Genomic DNA, 16132 nt, shown 5'->3' with positions numbered 1-16132 from the left:
GTACGTTCAGAAGCTTTAGAAATACCATTAGAAATTTCAATAAAAATATCATTTTATTCCTGTTTAAAATTAAACAACGAGCATAAAATGAAGTTTCTAATGTTTCTAAACACCGTTTTTCAGAATAACAATCGATTTGTCGAAGAAATATTTCAATATAAAAATTTTGCTTAAAAAACCATACTAACAAAATTCCATGTTATTGTTTAACTTTGTATAATTCGAAATGTATACGGCCGAATAAATGTTAAATAACCAAAAAACACTGGAGTGTATGTACTTTTGTGTGATAATACACTCAAGTTTTAGTATAATGAGGAAGTTTATGTACTTAAAAGTTAAATGTGCACCTTGAAAATTTTACAAGTGCTTAAAAGTAAAAATGCCTTATAACAATTGTCAGTCATTATGCTTGGCATATTGGCATGTTAGCAGCATTAAAAAACGACACGCTACTAAACGAATGATTCCATAAGCAATTGTTAGAATATGTCATCTAATAACGGAAATAATAGCCATATTGTTGACAGTAACCATAATACCCTCTTCTCCTCTAATAATTAATATACAGTTCCAATTATAAATGTTTTCAATATTCATTGAACATAAACTTGATCAAATTAGAAGCACATTTATAGTTGTGTAACACATACATAGAACTTTTTTGAATGTATGATGCTAATGGTTTTGCAAAATAAGAGGTTTTACTTTCTCCTGCTTATGTCTTTTTTTCTAAATATTATTTTGATTATAGTTCCAAAATATACATACATGGTGTCTGACAACTAATGAAACATCTCTCGCATGTAGGTAGAATGGGCCAAACTACGTCAAACAGTCTTGTACCATTTTGCGATCTTTGCAATAGTTAACGAGTTATAAATTAAAAACAAAAAATATCCTAATCAGTCCTTTAAGTGTAAAAACGCGAATGACACCATGAGGACGAGTGAGGAACAAAAAATGAAGAAAGAGAATAAAATTTGGCTATTATGAATTATCTTTTATGAAATAGGTAGTTATGGATTCCATAATGAAGTATTCATATACATATATACAAGCAAAATTTTATTTTTGTTATATACTTATAATAAATAATGTCTTGTTTTATTTTTTTAATTACATTTTAATTAATACTTTAACAGGCCAAGTTGATAAATTTCGAGGTCAATTTGGAAAACATCTTGTACGGTTTGAACGATGCGGTTTTGATTTAGCCTTTTAAAAGAATAAACGTTTCATTTGCCAGCTATGAAACGTGCGAATCAATGTACTGAAGTACAACAATCGTTAATTGTCGACATTGAATAAGTTGCGTTTGGCAGGTATACAACATAGTTTTCAGAGCGCGGAACGGAAGGAAGAATGCTCGATGAGATATGTGACGTACACATTTTGCAACAATTATGCCCCGTCTAATCAAACAGTGTATGGTGTCAGCTATAATGCACAACGAAGAGATGTATACATCGCAAAATAAGTCAATTTCTACCTTATGCGTATTCCATTTTTAATAGCGTTAATATGCACATCTATTGTACAGACGTCCAAAAAATCATCACTAAAGTACCTGAAAAAATTTGTTTTTTATAGTAAACTTACAAGAAATTTTTTATTGTTATTCTAAGAACTTCTTATCAGATTAAATCAATTATTTCATATAATTATATTTTATATTTATTGTGCTGAGTGGATATCCTAATGCCAAATGTTAAACATATTCAATAATTTGTTAATTTTTAAAAATTTCAAAAAAGAGTAGAAGCTATTAATATGGAATACTCTTTTTTAAATTAACATTACTTTATTACAAATGTTTGTTAAGATTTTTAATTTATGCAGAATTTTTAAGAAGTATGTTAGCTATAATGTCTAATTAAAAAGTTTTTAAATTTGAAATCCAATTTTAATCATAATTGAAAAATAAACAGTGTGAAAATAACATTTTTTCTAATAGATGAAATATAATATAGAGTACGAGTCAAATTTTAAGAACAGTAATAATAAAGTAATAAAATTTTAACTTATGTAACCTGATCAAAAGTTAAACAGAATTTAATAAATTATCACGGAACTGTATTATATAAAATATAAGACAATATTATTACATATGGACAATAAAAACGTAAAAATTAAGATTTTAAATCTTTATATTAGTACAATAAACATTCATAACTAAAATAAATATTATTGACAACAAGAATATAAATGTTTATATCTTTATAGTAAATTATTCTAAATTGAAATTTATATGAAATGTAATGCTTTCTTATTAGATACTAGACGAGAAACATCCTATGATGTCTCTAAAGAAACTGAAACTTTTTCCCTTCCTAACTAATAAACATTGTGACTGCCTTTGCGCAAGAAAATTATTCAAATTACGGACGTTAAGAAACATTTTGTTGAATTACGAATTGAGATAATTCAGATAAATTTGTTTTTGTCTATCTCATGAAATATATTACTTCAACGTAAAATAGTACGGTTATTTTCTTATGACTGCTATTATATCGATCGTTAAAAACGAACTCTATTCAAAAACAAATATTGTGACAATTTGTATTGTAGACGCAGTTGCATCGCAGTCTTTGTTTGAAATGTATTCGATCATGGAACGATATTACAAAATTATTCCAATAGTTCTTAAGAGCCTTGGGTTATGGCCCTATCAGCAATCATATTTCACACAAGTACATCAAATTTTGTACGCCAGTATCCTTTTGTCATTTATTCTTGTTCAGGTATGCCAAAAAAATCTAAATCTTTTTACATCATGATGAAATGGCCACATTTTCTAAATTCATGCAGTATTGGATATTTTCATGCTTTTTCTTTTTTTAATTAAGAATTTAATATTTAACTTTTTTAGTACTATTTTTGTAATAAGTCATTTCTCATTATTTCGTGATTGTGTAAATTCTTTAAATATTTTATTTTTGGATTTTATGATGTACTAAAATTAATTTATTGTGTTACGTATTTATTAAAAAATAATTTGCAATCAATATGTATCTTTATTATTTTTTCTAGTTGCTGGTATTTATTAAAAGACAATGTAATACGGAGCTTTTTTTCATGGTTCTGTCCTTCGTCTGTCCTAATATTTTTGCTACAATAAAGTATTTTACTTTTATTACTAAAGCAAATAGTGTAAGTCTAACACGAGTTAAATAAGTCATTTATTTGAACATTTTAAACAACGTCATTTATATAGAAAAACGTATTTTATCCGTAAACTTAATAAGGAAAAATATTAATAAGGTAATAACAGTTGAAGCAGCTATTGGAGCAAATTCAAAATGATTGTAATTTGTTAAAGGATAAATTAGAAATTAATATTTTAGAAAAATATAATCGAAACGCGAGACTTGTTATACTAAGTTTGCTAGGTAAGAAAAAATACAAATTTTAGTGATATAGTTATTGCAAACATGCATAATTAGTTTACTATTAATTTGTTTACTATTAATTTTGCTAATAAGATAAACGTATTTTGTCGTATACAGGATGAACTATCAGAATCCAGACATAAAAATATTTTATTTAAAGAATGATTTGTTACAGTGAAAATGAGGAATATAAAGAAATGTTTTTATATTGAAATTAATTAATCCTTTTAGGATTTTGTCATTCAATAACCTTGTATCTCGATCACCGCTTCGATCGTACAATTAGTCCAGAAACGCAATCGTATGCCTTCAAATATGCTCGGAGGGTAACTATGATAGGTTGTCTATAGTGTTATTGATAATCCTTTCGATTACATCCGAATACGTAGTAATCGAAAGGGTTGAGATCTGGGCTCCCGGAGGGAAAAGTTTATATATAATCATACATAATCATATAAAAATATATATAGTTATGTATGGATCATATGTATTTATACAGAGTGGGAGAAAAGTATCGGAACAACAAAATATCTCGAAAATTAAGCATTTTAGAAAAAAGTGTTTCAGATAATAGTTGTAGGGTTTCAAAAGGTTTATTTAATAATATTATTAGTTTGTCCTTGGATGGTGTCGCCAAGGTTAGATCAAAATCACATTAACTTTTTTAAATAAAGCACCTTATTTTTGATTCTAGAATCTAATAGATGGTATCAAGAACTTTCCAAAACCCTACAAAAAAGTTTATTTTTGTCAAGTACTTTCCGAGTTATGATGCTTGAAAGTTACAGTACACTGTAGCTTTCAAGCCTCACAATTCGGAAAGTACTAAACGAAAATAAATTTTTTTGTAGTGTTTTGGAAAGTCCTTGACACCAGCTATTAGATTCTAGAATTAAAAATAAGGTGTTTTATTTAAAAAAGTTAATGTGATTTTGATCTGACCTTGGCGACCATCCAAGGTCAAACTAATAATATTAGTAAATAAACCTTTTGAAACCCTACAACTATTATCTGAAACACTTTTTTCTAAAATGCTTAATTCTCGAGATATTTTGCTGTTCCGATACTTCTCCCGCTCCCTGTATATGGATATATTTAATTAATTTAACATTATGCATGTATATTCATATATGATTATAGATATTTAATGTATAATTATACATGATTGCATATTATCTTTTATGATTATACATATATATAAACATACATGTACTTATATATTGTAATGTATAATTATATATATGTCATCATATACGATTATATATATAAATGGACAAATTCCATGTTTTATTATATGTATTTTTACATAATTATATTAAATTATATATAAATTTTTTTCTCCGAGTTGTCGGTAAGCCAGGATTCTTTGGACGAAAACAATGTTACTGAAGTACCAATTCAGCACTAATTGACTCGTATAAGTGGCTGTGCCATCTTCCTGAAAAATATGCGGCCTACATGAAGCTTTGTTCTCCATTCACGGTTTTACTATCTATTTACTATTCATGGTTTTACTTCAAAATGATTAAATGAACCTGCTTTGTAATTGTTTCCTCCCTTTGAAAGAAATGTCGCAGCTTTTGACAGAAGGTCGTCCTCGTTCAAAATATCACTTACAATTAGAATTTGGGATTTTCCGGAATTGGTATTGTCAATCATACAAACGTTCTTGATGTCGTTAGCGATCCAACAGTCATTTCTTCGATTGATTTTTGCATTCACAGTGAAGATCTTCTCGCGAGAGAAAAACTCGAGACGGTCGGTAGTTTTGTGCTTTAATAAACACAAAAGTAAGTTGCAGCGAGCAAGTTTCGTTAGCTTGGCAGGTTTGGAGAGCATTTGGCAAATCTTAAGGAAATACGACATATATCTCGAATTTTCTTCAACAATCCGATAGACGTTGGAATAGCTTCCTCTTAAAATAGCCACCAATTTCCCAATTGAGTTTTCTCGGTCTTCCGAAATGAGCTCTTGGGGTTTTTGGATGAATTCCGGAGTCTTTGTTTTTTTCCGTTATTTGTTCCTTCATCGACGGAGTGGCGAAATTTGGTTCGAATTCCTATGAAGCCGCACATCTTTTGGCAACATAGTAGACCACTGATTTTGGATATGAAAAACGTTATTGTCTCTGTTGGCCCTATTAATGCTTCGCATTAAAGCAGCTAGCATCTGGAAGTGAATTCTGACATAGAGGAAATTTCAAATTCAATTCTGTCCGGATTCCAATAGTTCACCCTGTATTTCAACGCTCTTTCAAAATAATTTACATAAATAAATTTAAATTGCATATATTTTCTAGGGTTTTGTTATACTATTTTATTCATTTTTTCAACATTACAATATTTGCCGTTTATACTTCACAAAATGTTACCATTCAATAAATCACGATCCCTTCAACTTGTTACTTCTACGGAATACCTTATCATTCCCGATAAATATATTTACGTTAGGATGTTACATGAATTTTTAGCCTTTTATGTGGGTCTGATTACAATATGTGCCACTGGTTTGACAGCTTTAATATATTGTGTACATATGTGTGTACTACTTGAAATTGCAAGGTAATATAAAATGCGGTTATCTAGAATTTGCAAACATAACTTACATTAATAAATTTATACAGTTACCGAATAAAAAATGTTATTCAGATGAATACGTTAGTAATCCCTAGTCCGAAAAGAGAACAGGTTGTTCATCAGAGGATTGTAAATGCGATTATTATACATCAAAGAGCTATTGAGTCAGTATTTTTATATTTTTGTTATAAAACATCTAAAAAAACGCATTTAAAGTTACATGTGGGTGTCATTTAATGTTAACAATGATTTTCGCTATAACTTGCTGTTAAATGCAATCTAAATTATAAATTGATTGAAATTTTAAATCAATCAATGCTCATTGTCAGAGTTAAATTGCGTTAAGTAATAATTAATTTTATCTTAATTTTCTTAAACAACAAATATTCTGGTAAGCTCGTATGCAATTTAACAATTAATTGAAAAGGCCAGTGAGACGAGCAAAAGGGTGTAGATGTTCGTATAGCTATTCGTATAATATTTTTATATAATCTGATATCACTAAATATTTTATTCTCCAATATATAATCTCTCATTAGCCACCGCTATATTTGGATGGCTACAGTAATTTTATTAATTGTTTATTCTTATAATTAATCCCGTATAACTAATTGCGTTTAAAAGTTCGTAAACAAGTAACCTAACGTTAAGCAAGTTCAAAAATAATCTCCCAGATTATTTTTGAACTTGCTTAACGTTAGGTTACTTGTTTACGAACTTTTAAACGCAATTAGTTATACTGTAGCCATCCAAATATAGCGGTGGCTAATGAGAGATTATATATTGGAGAATAAAATATTTAGTGATATCAGATTATATAAAAATATATACGAATATCTATACGAACATCTACACCTTTTTGCTCGTCTCACTGGCTTTTTCTTAAACAATATTTTTGTGCGATATTGCTTGCTAGTGAATTATCGAACTTGTTAAATGAAACTGACTTAAACACATATTGATAATAATATATAGGTTTAGAATATTTTTTTACGTTGTGTTCAATTTTTGTAAATTTTAAAACTCTATAAATATATGTTTTATTTAACTGTTAATACAATATTTCGATTGATAATGTAACTTAATGTTAAAGCACATTAGAACTTTTTAGTAAATTTTCATCATTTCGAATAGATCAAAAAATTAATAAAAATCAAGTGTTTAACTTTTCTACATATGATTATACAGCAATATGTCGGATATTTTAAAGATTGAAACTTGTACCTTTAGTGCTATTAAATTTTTTTTGGACAATAATTGTGTATAATTATGTATATCACATCACTTCTAAATCAACCGCAAAAATATTTACGGAAAATCAGCTTTGAATTCATATTATTTGTAATGCAAAGAAAACGCTTCCAATATTTGTCACATCTTTACTTTACCAATGTCGCCATAGAATATAGAATTGACTACTGACGCCTCCGCGTCGTCGGGTTAACAAGAAAAAGGTTGGGGCCTTTTTTTTCATCTGTTGAACAATGCTTTAAATATAGAGCAGTGGGCATCTGCATCTCCAGGAAAACGTGCGTTAATACGAACCGATATGTACATAAAACAATTGTCTTCTTATTAATAAATATCGAACTTGACATAAGCATTAACACATACATGTCACGAAAAAAATTTTGCATCTAAGTTTGCAATAATGGTTTTAGAACTTGATGTTTCCGGTTTAAAATATTTCTATGATTTCATTGATAATTTTCTGTAAATATTTTGAAAATGATATGAAAGTGATGTTATATATTACAATATACGCTATCTATTTAAAAATCTTTATCGAAAAGAAAGCTCATAAGTGTTTGCAACTTAAACTTTAAGCTTTAAAATGTTTTCACGAATCGTTCTATGTAATCATGTTTCGTATACATATATGAAAGTAAATCTTAATTAATAATAAATATTATTAAGAAATACATGTATTTTGATTTCACTGATTTTTGATCGATTCGAAGTGATGCGTCAATTTTGATGCCATGTATTTCCAGCTTAATATTCAGCTTCTCATTAAAGGTATCATAAACTTTTTATGTTTGTTTTTCTGATACCCTTTGGTATTCTGTGCACAGTTTGGATGGGTAGTATAATTTTGGCTCTTTTTCTAGTAAGTAGCTTTCTTCTTTATTCAATTTGATTGTATGATGTTTTTTAAATAACAACCAATTAATTATAGTTCTCTCAACAAGTCACATCAAATAATATGGGTATGGCGTTTGTAGCCTTTGGATTACTACAAGTACTTTTAATTTATTCGATGGTCGGTTCTTATTGTGGACAAAGAATAATTGATAATGGAATAAATTTTTTCGAAGATACGTAAGTATTACATTTTTATATTTAAACAGATTATTAGTATAGCCATTAACTGTATTTTCTAAATCTTATTTAAGCAAATGTTGTGTTTATTTTTCGTACATATATTTTTAACCTTTAAACATTTTATCCAAGAAATTGCATTTCTCGTTTGGTTTTCCCTACTCGAATTTGAGAAATTATAACTTTGATTACAATTAATATTTTCAACAAGTTCTTTTTTAACGAAAGTTTAACATCGCAGAAATGTGACTGCATAATCAATGTTGCGAAAAAATGATTTCTGATGATGTTATAAATGAAAAGCCATTAAGAGAAAATGAAAAATTTCTCAAAAATCCACTTTATCTTTAATAAATTATTTGCAACAAAAAACTTGTGAAAACTTTAAAATGCGACGTTTTAATGGTACTGAGCCTTATTAAAAAATTTGATATTTTTATTCCTTTTAAATTGTATAATTATGTAACAATTAAGAAGTATATGAAGTATTTTTAACCCTTAAACACACCGATCTTGTAAAATACGAAAACACATTTTTGGGTCTGGGAGACTTTTTCAACTTTGAGAAGCTATAACTTTGATTACAATCAATATTTTTTTACGATTTTTTTTTTATACAAAAGTTCAAAATCTCAGGAGTGTGACTGCACAATCGGCATTGGCAAAAAATAATTTATCAGTTGGCAAAAAATAATTAATGAAGTTATAAAAGCAAAACCATTAAGCAAAAATGAGAAATTGGTCAAAAATCCACTTTTCCTTCAAAAAATTATTTTCGCAACAAAAAACGTTTAAGGACTTTCAAATACGGCGTTTTAAAGCTAAAGAATCACATTTTCAAAATAAAATTTGGCAAAATCATTCCTTTTAAAAAGTATAATTACGTAACATGGAGAATATGAGGTATTTTTGATTAAATCGTGTCTAAAATTGAAAATTGATGTGTTTCATGATATATTTCGGAAAAACTCTTTTTTCTGCAACATTTTATAGTATTCCAACTTTAGACAGAGTATATGCGAGTAACATCCGCAAACCGATCTGTTCGAACGTATTTTGTCTAGTTTTTTTATGTAAAATACTCACAAAAATGTTTCACTTACACACTATATGGGTCGCATTGACCCTAACAAAACTTTGCTCCCGTGCCGTTTGAATTTTAGTTGACCAAAAAAATTGATCAACCATATCAATCGAAAAAGGAGATTTCAATCTTCTTTTACCTCTTGGTCCGAACCTCCTATCTCATTCCGTCTACACATAGCAAGCGTTCAAAACTTCATATGGGGTCTCTCAGACCCACTTACGTGTTTAAGGGTTAAGTATCTAAAATTTCAATTTTTTTTTTAAATTGTATCTTTGTCAAAAGAAATTTTAAGGACTTTACAATACGACGTTTTAAAGCTAAAGAGTCACAGTGAAAAAAAAAATTATAGTCTTTTTCTGATTAAAAAGTATAATATGTAATATGGAGAATGTGAGGTATTTCTTATTAACTCAACGTGAATAAAATTGAAAATGTGACTGCACAAATTGATTGGTTTTATGGTATATTTTTAATTCCGTTGTGTGGCTTGAAAAAGAACTCGTTCCAATTATAAATACAATACTACATTTCTAAGATAACTTGCGCTTCATCGCGCATACTACACACTTTCGCGCACACTCTCTCGAGAGTGGACATTACTTTTTCATCTATCTAGACTGACGAACGGCGCTTGCACGCAAGATGCCTGTAGCTCTCCTAGCAATTGCGGACCCCGCGTGCGGGCCCGTGGAATCGCGCGCAAATTAAACACTACGCTCCAACACTTGTCCAGAAGCCCGCTTCTTTAGAGCACTATACAATTTTCTAACTTTAGATAGAGTGTATGCGAGTAAAATACGCGAACAAACGTTTTTGAACGTTTTCGATTTTTTAATATAAAATTTATGATACGATATTTTAAACTTTTTTTACATTCTGCTCTGAGATTGAAATTTCATAGAGGGGTTTCTCGACCCTTTTATGTGTTTAAGGGTTAAATATGAAATTAATTTAATGTTAATTTATAAAGTATTTTTAATTTGTTTGACTTTAATTTATTTTAAAAAATTGTAGTTATAATGGATTATGGTATGCAGCACCGTTATCTACGCAAAAATTGTTATTATTTGTAATGCAAAGAGGAAGAGCATATTTTTCGATAACGTTTCACGGTGTAATCGCTGCATCCTTTGATGGCTTAATTACGGTAAAATTAAAATTTTTTTGATAATAGAAAAAATTAAATTTTAATGTTCATTTAATGTATAGAATAATATTTATTTTTCAGCTCTTAAAATTGGCAGTATCGTACTTCATGGTACTTAATTCAGTGCAAAAGTAGTGAGTCACTCAGCGAAATTAATTTAAAATTAAATAAACTTTTTATTAATTTCATATTGTCATATAAAAGACAATATTATAACATTGCTAATGAAAGTGAAATGTGATAATCAATGTACAGTTCCAATTATAAACATGTTTTAATATTCATTGAACATAAACTTGATCAAATTAGTATCACATTTATAGTTGTGCAACACATACATAGAACTTTTTTGAATGTATGATACTAATGGAGACTCAAAGTAAGAAGCTCTAATTTCTTCCGCTTATGTGTTTTTTTTTTCTAAATATTATTTTGTTATAGCCCCAAAATGTATATGTAAAGACCAAAAAAATGAAGCACTTAAACGTACTAAACCGTAAGTGACGTTTGATCGTGATTATATGACGAGCTTCGTCGAGAGATTAACAACTTGTAGTAGCCTTTTTTTGCAATCAAACCACATTTTAGAGAAAAAAGGTAAAGAGTGAGAGCGCGCATGTCGGTCATGATGGTTTTATTTAGTTCATAAAAATCGAGTAAAGGGTGTTAAAATTGTCGAAATGGATACTGAAGTGCTCAGCGTGGTACTCTTTCTCTCATCTTGTACATTTTGGATAATGCGAATCGGTTCTGATTTAGCCTTGTTGAAGAATAAACATTTCGTTTGCCAGCTATGAAACGTGCGAATCCATGTACTGAAGTACAACATTCATTAATTGTCGACGTTGAATAAGTTGCGTTTGGCAAGTATACAACATAGTTCTCAGAGCGCGGAACGGAAGGAAGAATGCTCAATGAGATATGCGACGTACACATTTTGCAACAATTATGCCATGTCTAATCAAACAATGTATGGCGTTAGCTATAATGCACAACAAAGAGATGTATACATCGCAAAATAAGTCAATTTTTACCTTATGCGTATTCCTTTTTTAATAGCGTTGATATGTACATCTATTGTACAGACGTCCAAAAAAATTATCACCAAGGTACCTGAAAAAATTTGTTTTTTAAAGTGAACTTTGAAAGAAATTTCTTATTGTTATTCTAAGAATTTGTTATCAGATTAAATCAATTATTTCATATAATTATGTTTTATATTTATTGTGCTGAGTTGATATTCTAATGCCAAATGTTAAACATATTCAATAATTTGTTAATTTTTAAAAATTTCAAAGAAGAGTAGAAGCTATTAATATGGAATACTCTTTTTTAAATTAACATTACTTTATTACAAATGTTTGTTAAGATTTTTAATTTATGCAGAATTCTTAAGAAATATGTTAGCTACAATGTCCAATTAAAATGTTTTTAAAATTGAAATCCAATTTCAATAGTAATTAAAAAATAAGCAATGTGAAAATAACATTTCTTCTAATGGATGAAATATAATATATAGTACGAGTCAAATTTTAAGAACAGTAATGATAAAGTAATAAAATTTTAACTTATATAACCTGATTAAAAGTTAAACAGAATTTAATAAATTATTACGGAAATGTATCATATAAAAGATAAGACAATATTATTACATATAGACAATAAAAACGTAAAAATTAAGATTTTTCGTTATATTAGTACAATAAACATTCATAACTAAAATAAATATTATTTATAACAAGAATATAAATGTTTATATCTTTATAGTAAATTATTCTAAATTGAAGTTTATATGAAATGTAATGTTTTCTTATTTGATACTAGACGAGAAAACCATCCTATGATGTCTCTAAAGAAACTGAAACTTTTTCCCTTCCTAACGAATAAAAATTGTGACTGCCTTTGCGCAAGAAAATTATTTAAATTATGGACGTTAAGGAACATTTTGTTGAATTACGAATTGAGATAATTTAGACAAATTTGTTTTTGTCTATCTCACGAAATATATTACTTCAACGTAAAATAGTGTAGCTATTTTCTTATGACTGCTATTATATCGATCGTTAAAAATGAACACTATTCAAAAAGAAATATTGTGACAATTTGTATTATAAACGCAGTTGCATCGCAGTCTTTGTTTGAAATGTATGCGATTATGGAACGATATTACAAAATTATTCCAATAGTTCTTAAGAGTCTTGGGTTATGGCCCTATCAGCAATCATATTTCACACAAGTACATCAAATTTTGTATGCCAGTATCCTTTTGTCATTTATTCTTGTTCAGGTATGCCAAAAAAATCTAAATCTTTTTACATTATGATGAAATGGCCACATTTCCTAAATTCATACAGTAATGGATATCTTCATCCTATTTCTTTTTTTATTTAGCATTTAATATATAATTTGTTTAGTACTACTTTTGTAACAAGTCATTTCTCATTATTTTGTAAATTTTTTAAATATTTTATTTTTGTATTTTTTGATGTACTATAGTTAATTTATTGTGTTAATTATTTATTAAGAAATAATTTGCTATCAATATGTATCTTATTATTTTTTCTAGTTGCTGGTATTTATTAAAAGACAATGTAATACGGAACTTGTTTTCATGGTTCTGACGTTCGTCTCTCCTAATCTTTTTGCTACAATAAAGTATTTTACTTTTATCACTAAAGGAAACAGTGTAAGTCTAACACAAGTTAAATAAACCATTTATTTGAACATTTTAAATAATATTTATACAGTAAAGCGTATTTTAAAACTAAACTTATTAAAGAAAAATGTTAATAAGAAATAAACAGTTGAAACAGCTTCTGGAGCAAATTCAAAATGATTGTAATTTGTTAAAGGATAAATTAGAAATTAATATTCTTGAAAAATATAATCGAAACGCGAGACTTGTTATACTAAGTTTGCTAGGTAAGAAAAAATATAAATTTTAGTGATATATTTATTGCAAAAATGCATAATTATTCGTTTACCATTAATTTTGCTAATGAGATAAACATATTTTGGTGTATACAGGGTGAACTATCAGAATCCAAACATAAAAATATTTTATTTAAAGAATGATTTATTACAGTGAAAATGAGGAATACAAAGAAATGTTTTTATATTGAAATTAATTAATCCTTTTAGGATCTTCTCATTCAGTAACCCTGTATCTCGATCACCGCTTCGATCGTATAATTAGTCCAGAAACGCAATCGTGTGCCTTCAAATATCCTCGAAAAGTAACTACGATAGTTTGTCTATAGTCCCATTGATTATCCTTTCGATTACGCCCAAATACGTAGTAATCGAAAGGGTTGAGATCTGGGCTCCCGGAGTAAAAAGTTTATATATAATCATACATAATCATATAAAAATATATGTATTATTATGTATGGATCATATATATTTATACAGGGTGGGAGAAGAGTACCGGAACAGCAAAATATCTCGAAAATTAAGCATTTTAGAAAAAAGTTTCAGATTAATGTTATAGGGTTTTAAAAGATCTATTTACTAATATTATCAGTTTAACCTTGGATGGCGTCTCCAAGGTCAGATCGAAATCATATTAACTTTTTTAAATGGAACACGCTATTTTTGATTCTAGAATCTAATAGCTGGTGTCAAGAACTTTCCAAAACTCTACATTCCAATGGTTCACCCTGTATTTCAACGCTCTTTCCTAATAATTCAAATAATTAAATTTAAATTGCATATATCTTCCAGGGATTTCTTATATTATTTTATTTATTTTTTCAACATTACAATATTTGCCGTTTATACTTCACAAAATGTTACCATTCAATAAATCACGATCCCTTCAACTTGTTACTTCTACGGAATACCTTATCATTCCCGATAAATATATTTACGTTAGGATGTTACATGAATTTTTAACCTTTTTTGTGGGTCTGACTACAATATGTGCCACTGGTTTGACACTTTTAATATATTGTGTACATATGTGTGTACTACTTGAAATTGCAAGGTAATATAAAATGCGGTTATCTAGAATTTGCAAGTATAACTTACATTGTTAAATTTATACAGTTACCGAATAAAAAATGTTATTCAGATGAATACATTAGTAATTCCTAGTCCAAGAAGAGATCAAATTGTTCACCAGAGGATTGTAAATGCGATTATTATACATCAAAGAGCTATTGAGTCAGTATTTTTATGTTTTTGTTATAAAACCTCTAAAAAAACACATTTAAAGTTACATGTGGGTGTCATTTAATGTTAACAATGATTTTCGCTATAACTTGCTGTTAAATGCAATCTAAATTATAAATTGATTGAAATTTTAAATCAATCAATACTCATTGTCAAAGTTAAATTGAGTTAAATAATAATTAATTTTATCTTAATTCTTTTAAATAACAATATTTCTGTGCGATATTGTTATCTAGTGAATTATGAAACTTATTAAATGAAATTGATTTAAATAAATATTAATAATAATAATTAGAATATTTTTTTACGTTGAGCTCAATTTTTGTAAATTTTAAAATTATGTAAACACATGTTTTATTTAACTGTTAATACAATATTTTCATTGATAATGTAACTTCATGTTAAAGCATATTAGAATTTTTTAGTAAACTTTCATCATTTCGAATAGATCAAAAAATTAATAAAAATCATGTGTTTAACTTTTCTACAAATGATTATACAGCAATATGTCTGATATTTTAAAAATTGAAACTTCTACCTTTAAGTGCTATTAAATTTTTTTTGGACAATAATTCTTATGTATATCACATCACTTCTAAATCAACCGCAAAAATATTTACGGAAAATCAGCTTTGAATTCATATTATTTGTAATGTAAAGAAAACGCTTCCAATATTCGTCACATCTTTACTTTACCAATGTCGCCATAGAATATAGAATTGACTACTGACGCTTCCGCGTCGTCGGGTTAACAAGAAAAAGGTTGTGGCCTTTTTCTTCATCTGTTGAACAATGCTTTAAATATAGAGCTGTGGACATCTGCATCTCCAGGACAACGTGCGTTAATACGAACCGATATGTACATAAAACAATTGTCTTCTTATTAATAAATATCGAACTTGACATAAGCATTAACACATACATGACACGAAAAAAATTTTGCATCTAAGTTTGCAATAATGGTTTTAGAACTTGATGTTTCCGGTTTAAAATATTTTTATGATTTCATTGATAATTTTCTGTAAATATTTTGAAAATGATATGAAAGTGATGTTATATATCACAATATACGCTATCTATTTAAAAATCTTTATCGCAAAAAAAGCTCATAAGTGTTTGCAACTTAAACTTTAAGCTTTAAAATGATTTCACGAATTGTTCTATGTAATCATGTTTCGTATACATATATGAAAGTAAATCTTAATTAATAATAAATATTAAGAAATGCATATATTTTGATTTCACTGATTTTTGATCGATTCGAAGTGATGTGTCAGTTTTGATGCCATGTATTTCCAGCTTAATATTCAGCTTCTCATTAAAGGTATCATAAACTTTTTATGTTTGTTTTACTGATACCCTTTGGTATTCTGTGCATAGTTGGGATGGGTAGTATAGTTTTTGCTCTTTTTCTAGTAAGTAGCTTTTTTCTTTA

The 16132-nt window shown here is 27.9% G+C and overlaps 3 protein-coding genes across 21 annotated transcripts in view; 2 read left to right on the top strand and 1 right to left on the bottom strand.

The window, feature by feature from the left end:
- LOC120359144 overlaps window positions 1-16132 on the bottom strand; it is a 325906-nt gene that overhangs the window by 10456 nt on the left and 299318 nt on the right. The window contains exons 4-5 of one of the 2 annotated variants that reach the window (XM_039455665.1): window positions 11559-11637; window positions 1493-1570 (exon numbers count right to left, since the gene is read on the bottom strand). In XM_039455665.1, the coding sequence (XP_039311599.1) occupies window positions 1493-1570; window positions 11559-11637 (157 nt within the window). Of the gene's footprint in view, window positions 1-1492; window positions 1571-11143; window positions 11638-16132 lie in introns of those variants that run through there. The other variant, XR_005575952.1, reaches the window with a different exon arrangement.
- Window positions 1-16132, top strand: part of LOC105195935 (mannosyl-oligosaccharide 1,2-alpha-mannosidase IA) — a 693708-nt gene that overhangs the window by 388076 nt on the left and 289500 nt on the right. The gene's annotated exons all lie outside the window — the stretch shown is intronic.
- Window positions 1-16132, top strand: part of LOC113003319 — a 28853-nt gene that overhangs the window by 10059 nt on the left and 2662 nt on the right. The window contains exons 1-12 of one of the 16 annotated variants that reach the window (XM_039455299.1): window positions 134-2744; window positions 3034-3153; window positions 3275-3392; window positions 5692-5953; window positions 6016-6132; window positions 7988-8078; window positions 8148-8290; window positions 10392-10524; window positions 10606-12811; window positions 13091-13210; window positions 13377-13446; window positions 14248-16036. In XM_039455299.1, the coding sequence (XP_039311233.1) occupies window positions 2499-2744; window positions 3034-3153; window positions 3275-3392; window positions 5692-5953; window positions 6016-6132; window positions 7988-8078; window positions 8148-8290; window positions 10392-10524; window positions 10606-10659 (1284 nt within the window). In that variant the 5' untranslated portion in view covers window positions 134-2498 and the 3' untranslated portion in view covers window positions 10660-12811; window positions 13091-13210; window positions 13377-13446; window positions 14248-16036. Of the gene's footprint in view, window positions 1-133; window positions 3404-5691; window positions 5954-6015; window positions 6133-7987; window positions 8079-8147; window positions 8291-10391; window positions 10525-10605; window positions 13447-14247; window positions 16113-16132 lie in introns of those variants that run through there. The other 15 variants (XM_039455290.1, XM_039455268.1, XM_039455277.1 and 12 more) reach the window with 15 other exon arrangements.

The sequence above is a fragment of the Solenopsis invicta genome, chromosome 1 (assembly GCF_016802725.1).
Source record: "Solenopsis invicta isolate M01_SB chromosome 1, UNIL_Sinv_3.0, whole genome shotgun sequence".
Taxonomy (NCBI): Eukaryota; Metazoa; Arthropoda; class Insecta; order Hymenoptera; family Formicidae; genus Solenopsis; species Solenopsis invicta.
The sequence above is the reverse complement of the archived record's forward strand: the minus strand, read 5'-3'. Positions and strand labels throughout refer to the sequence as shown.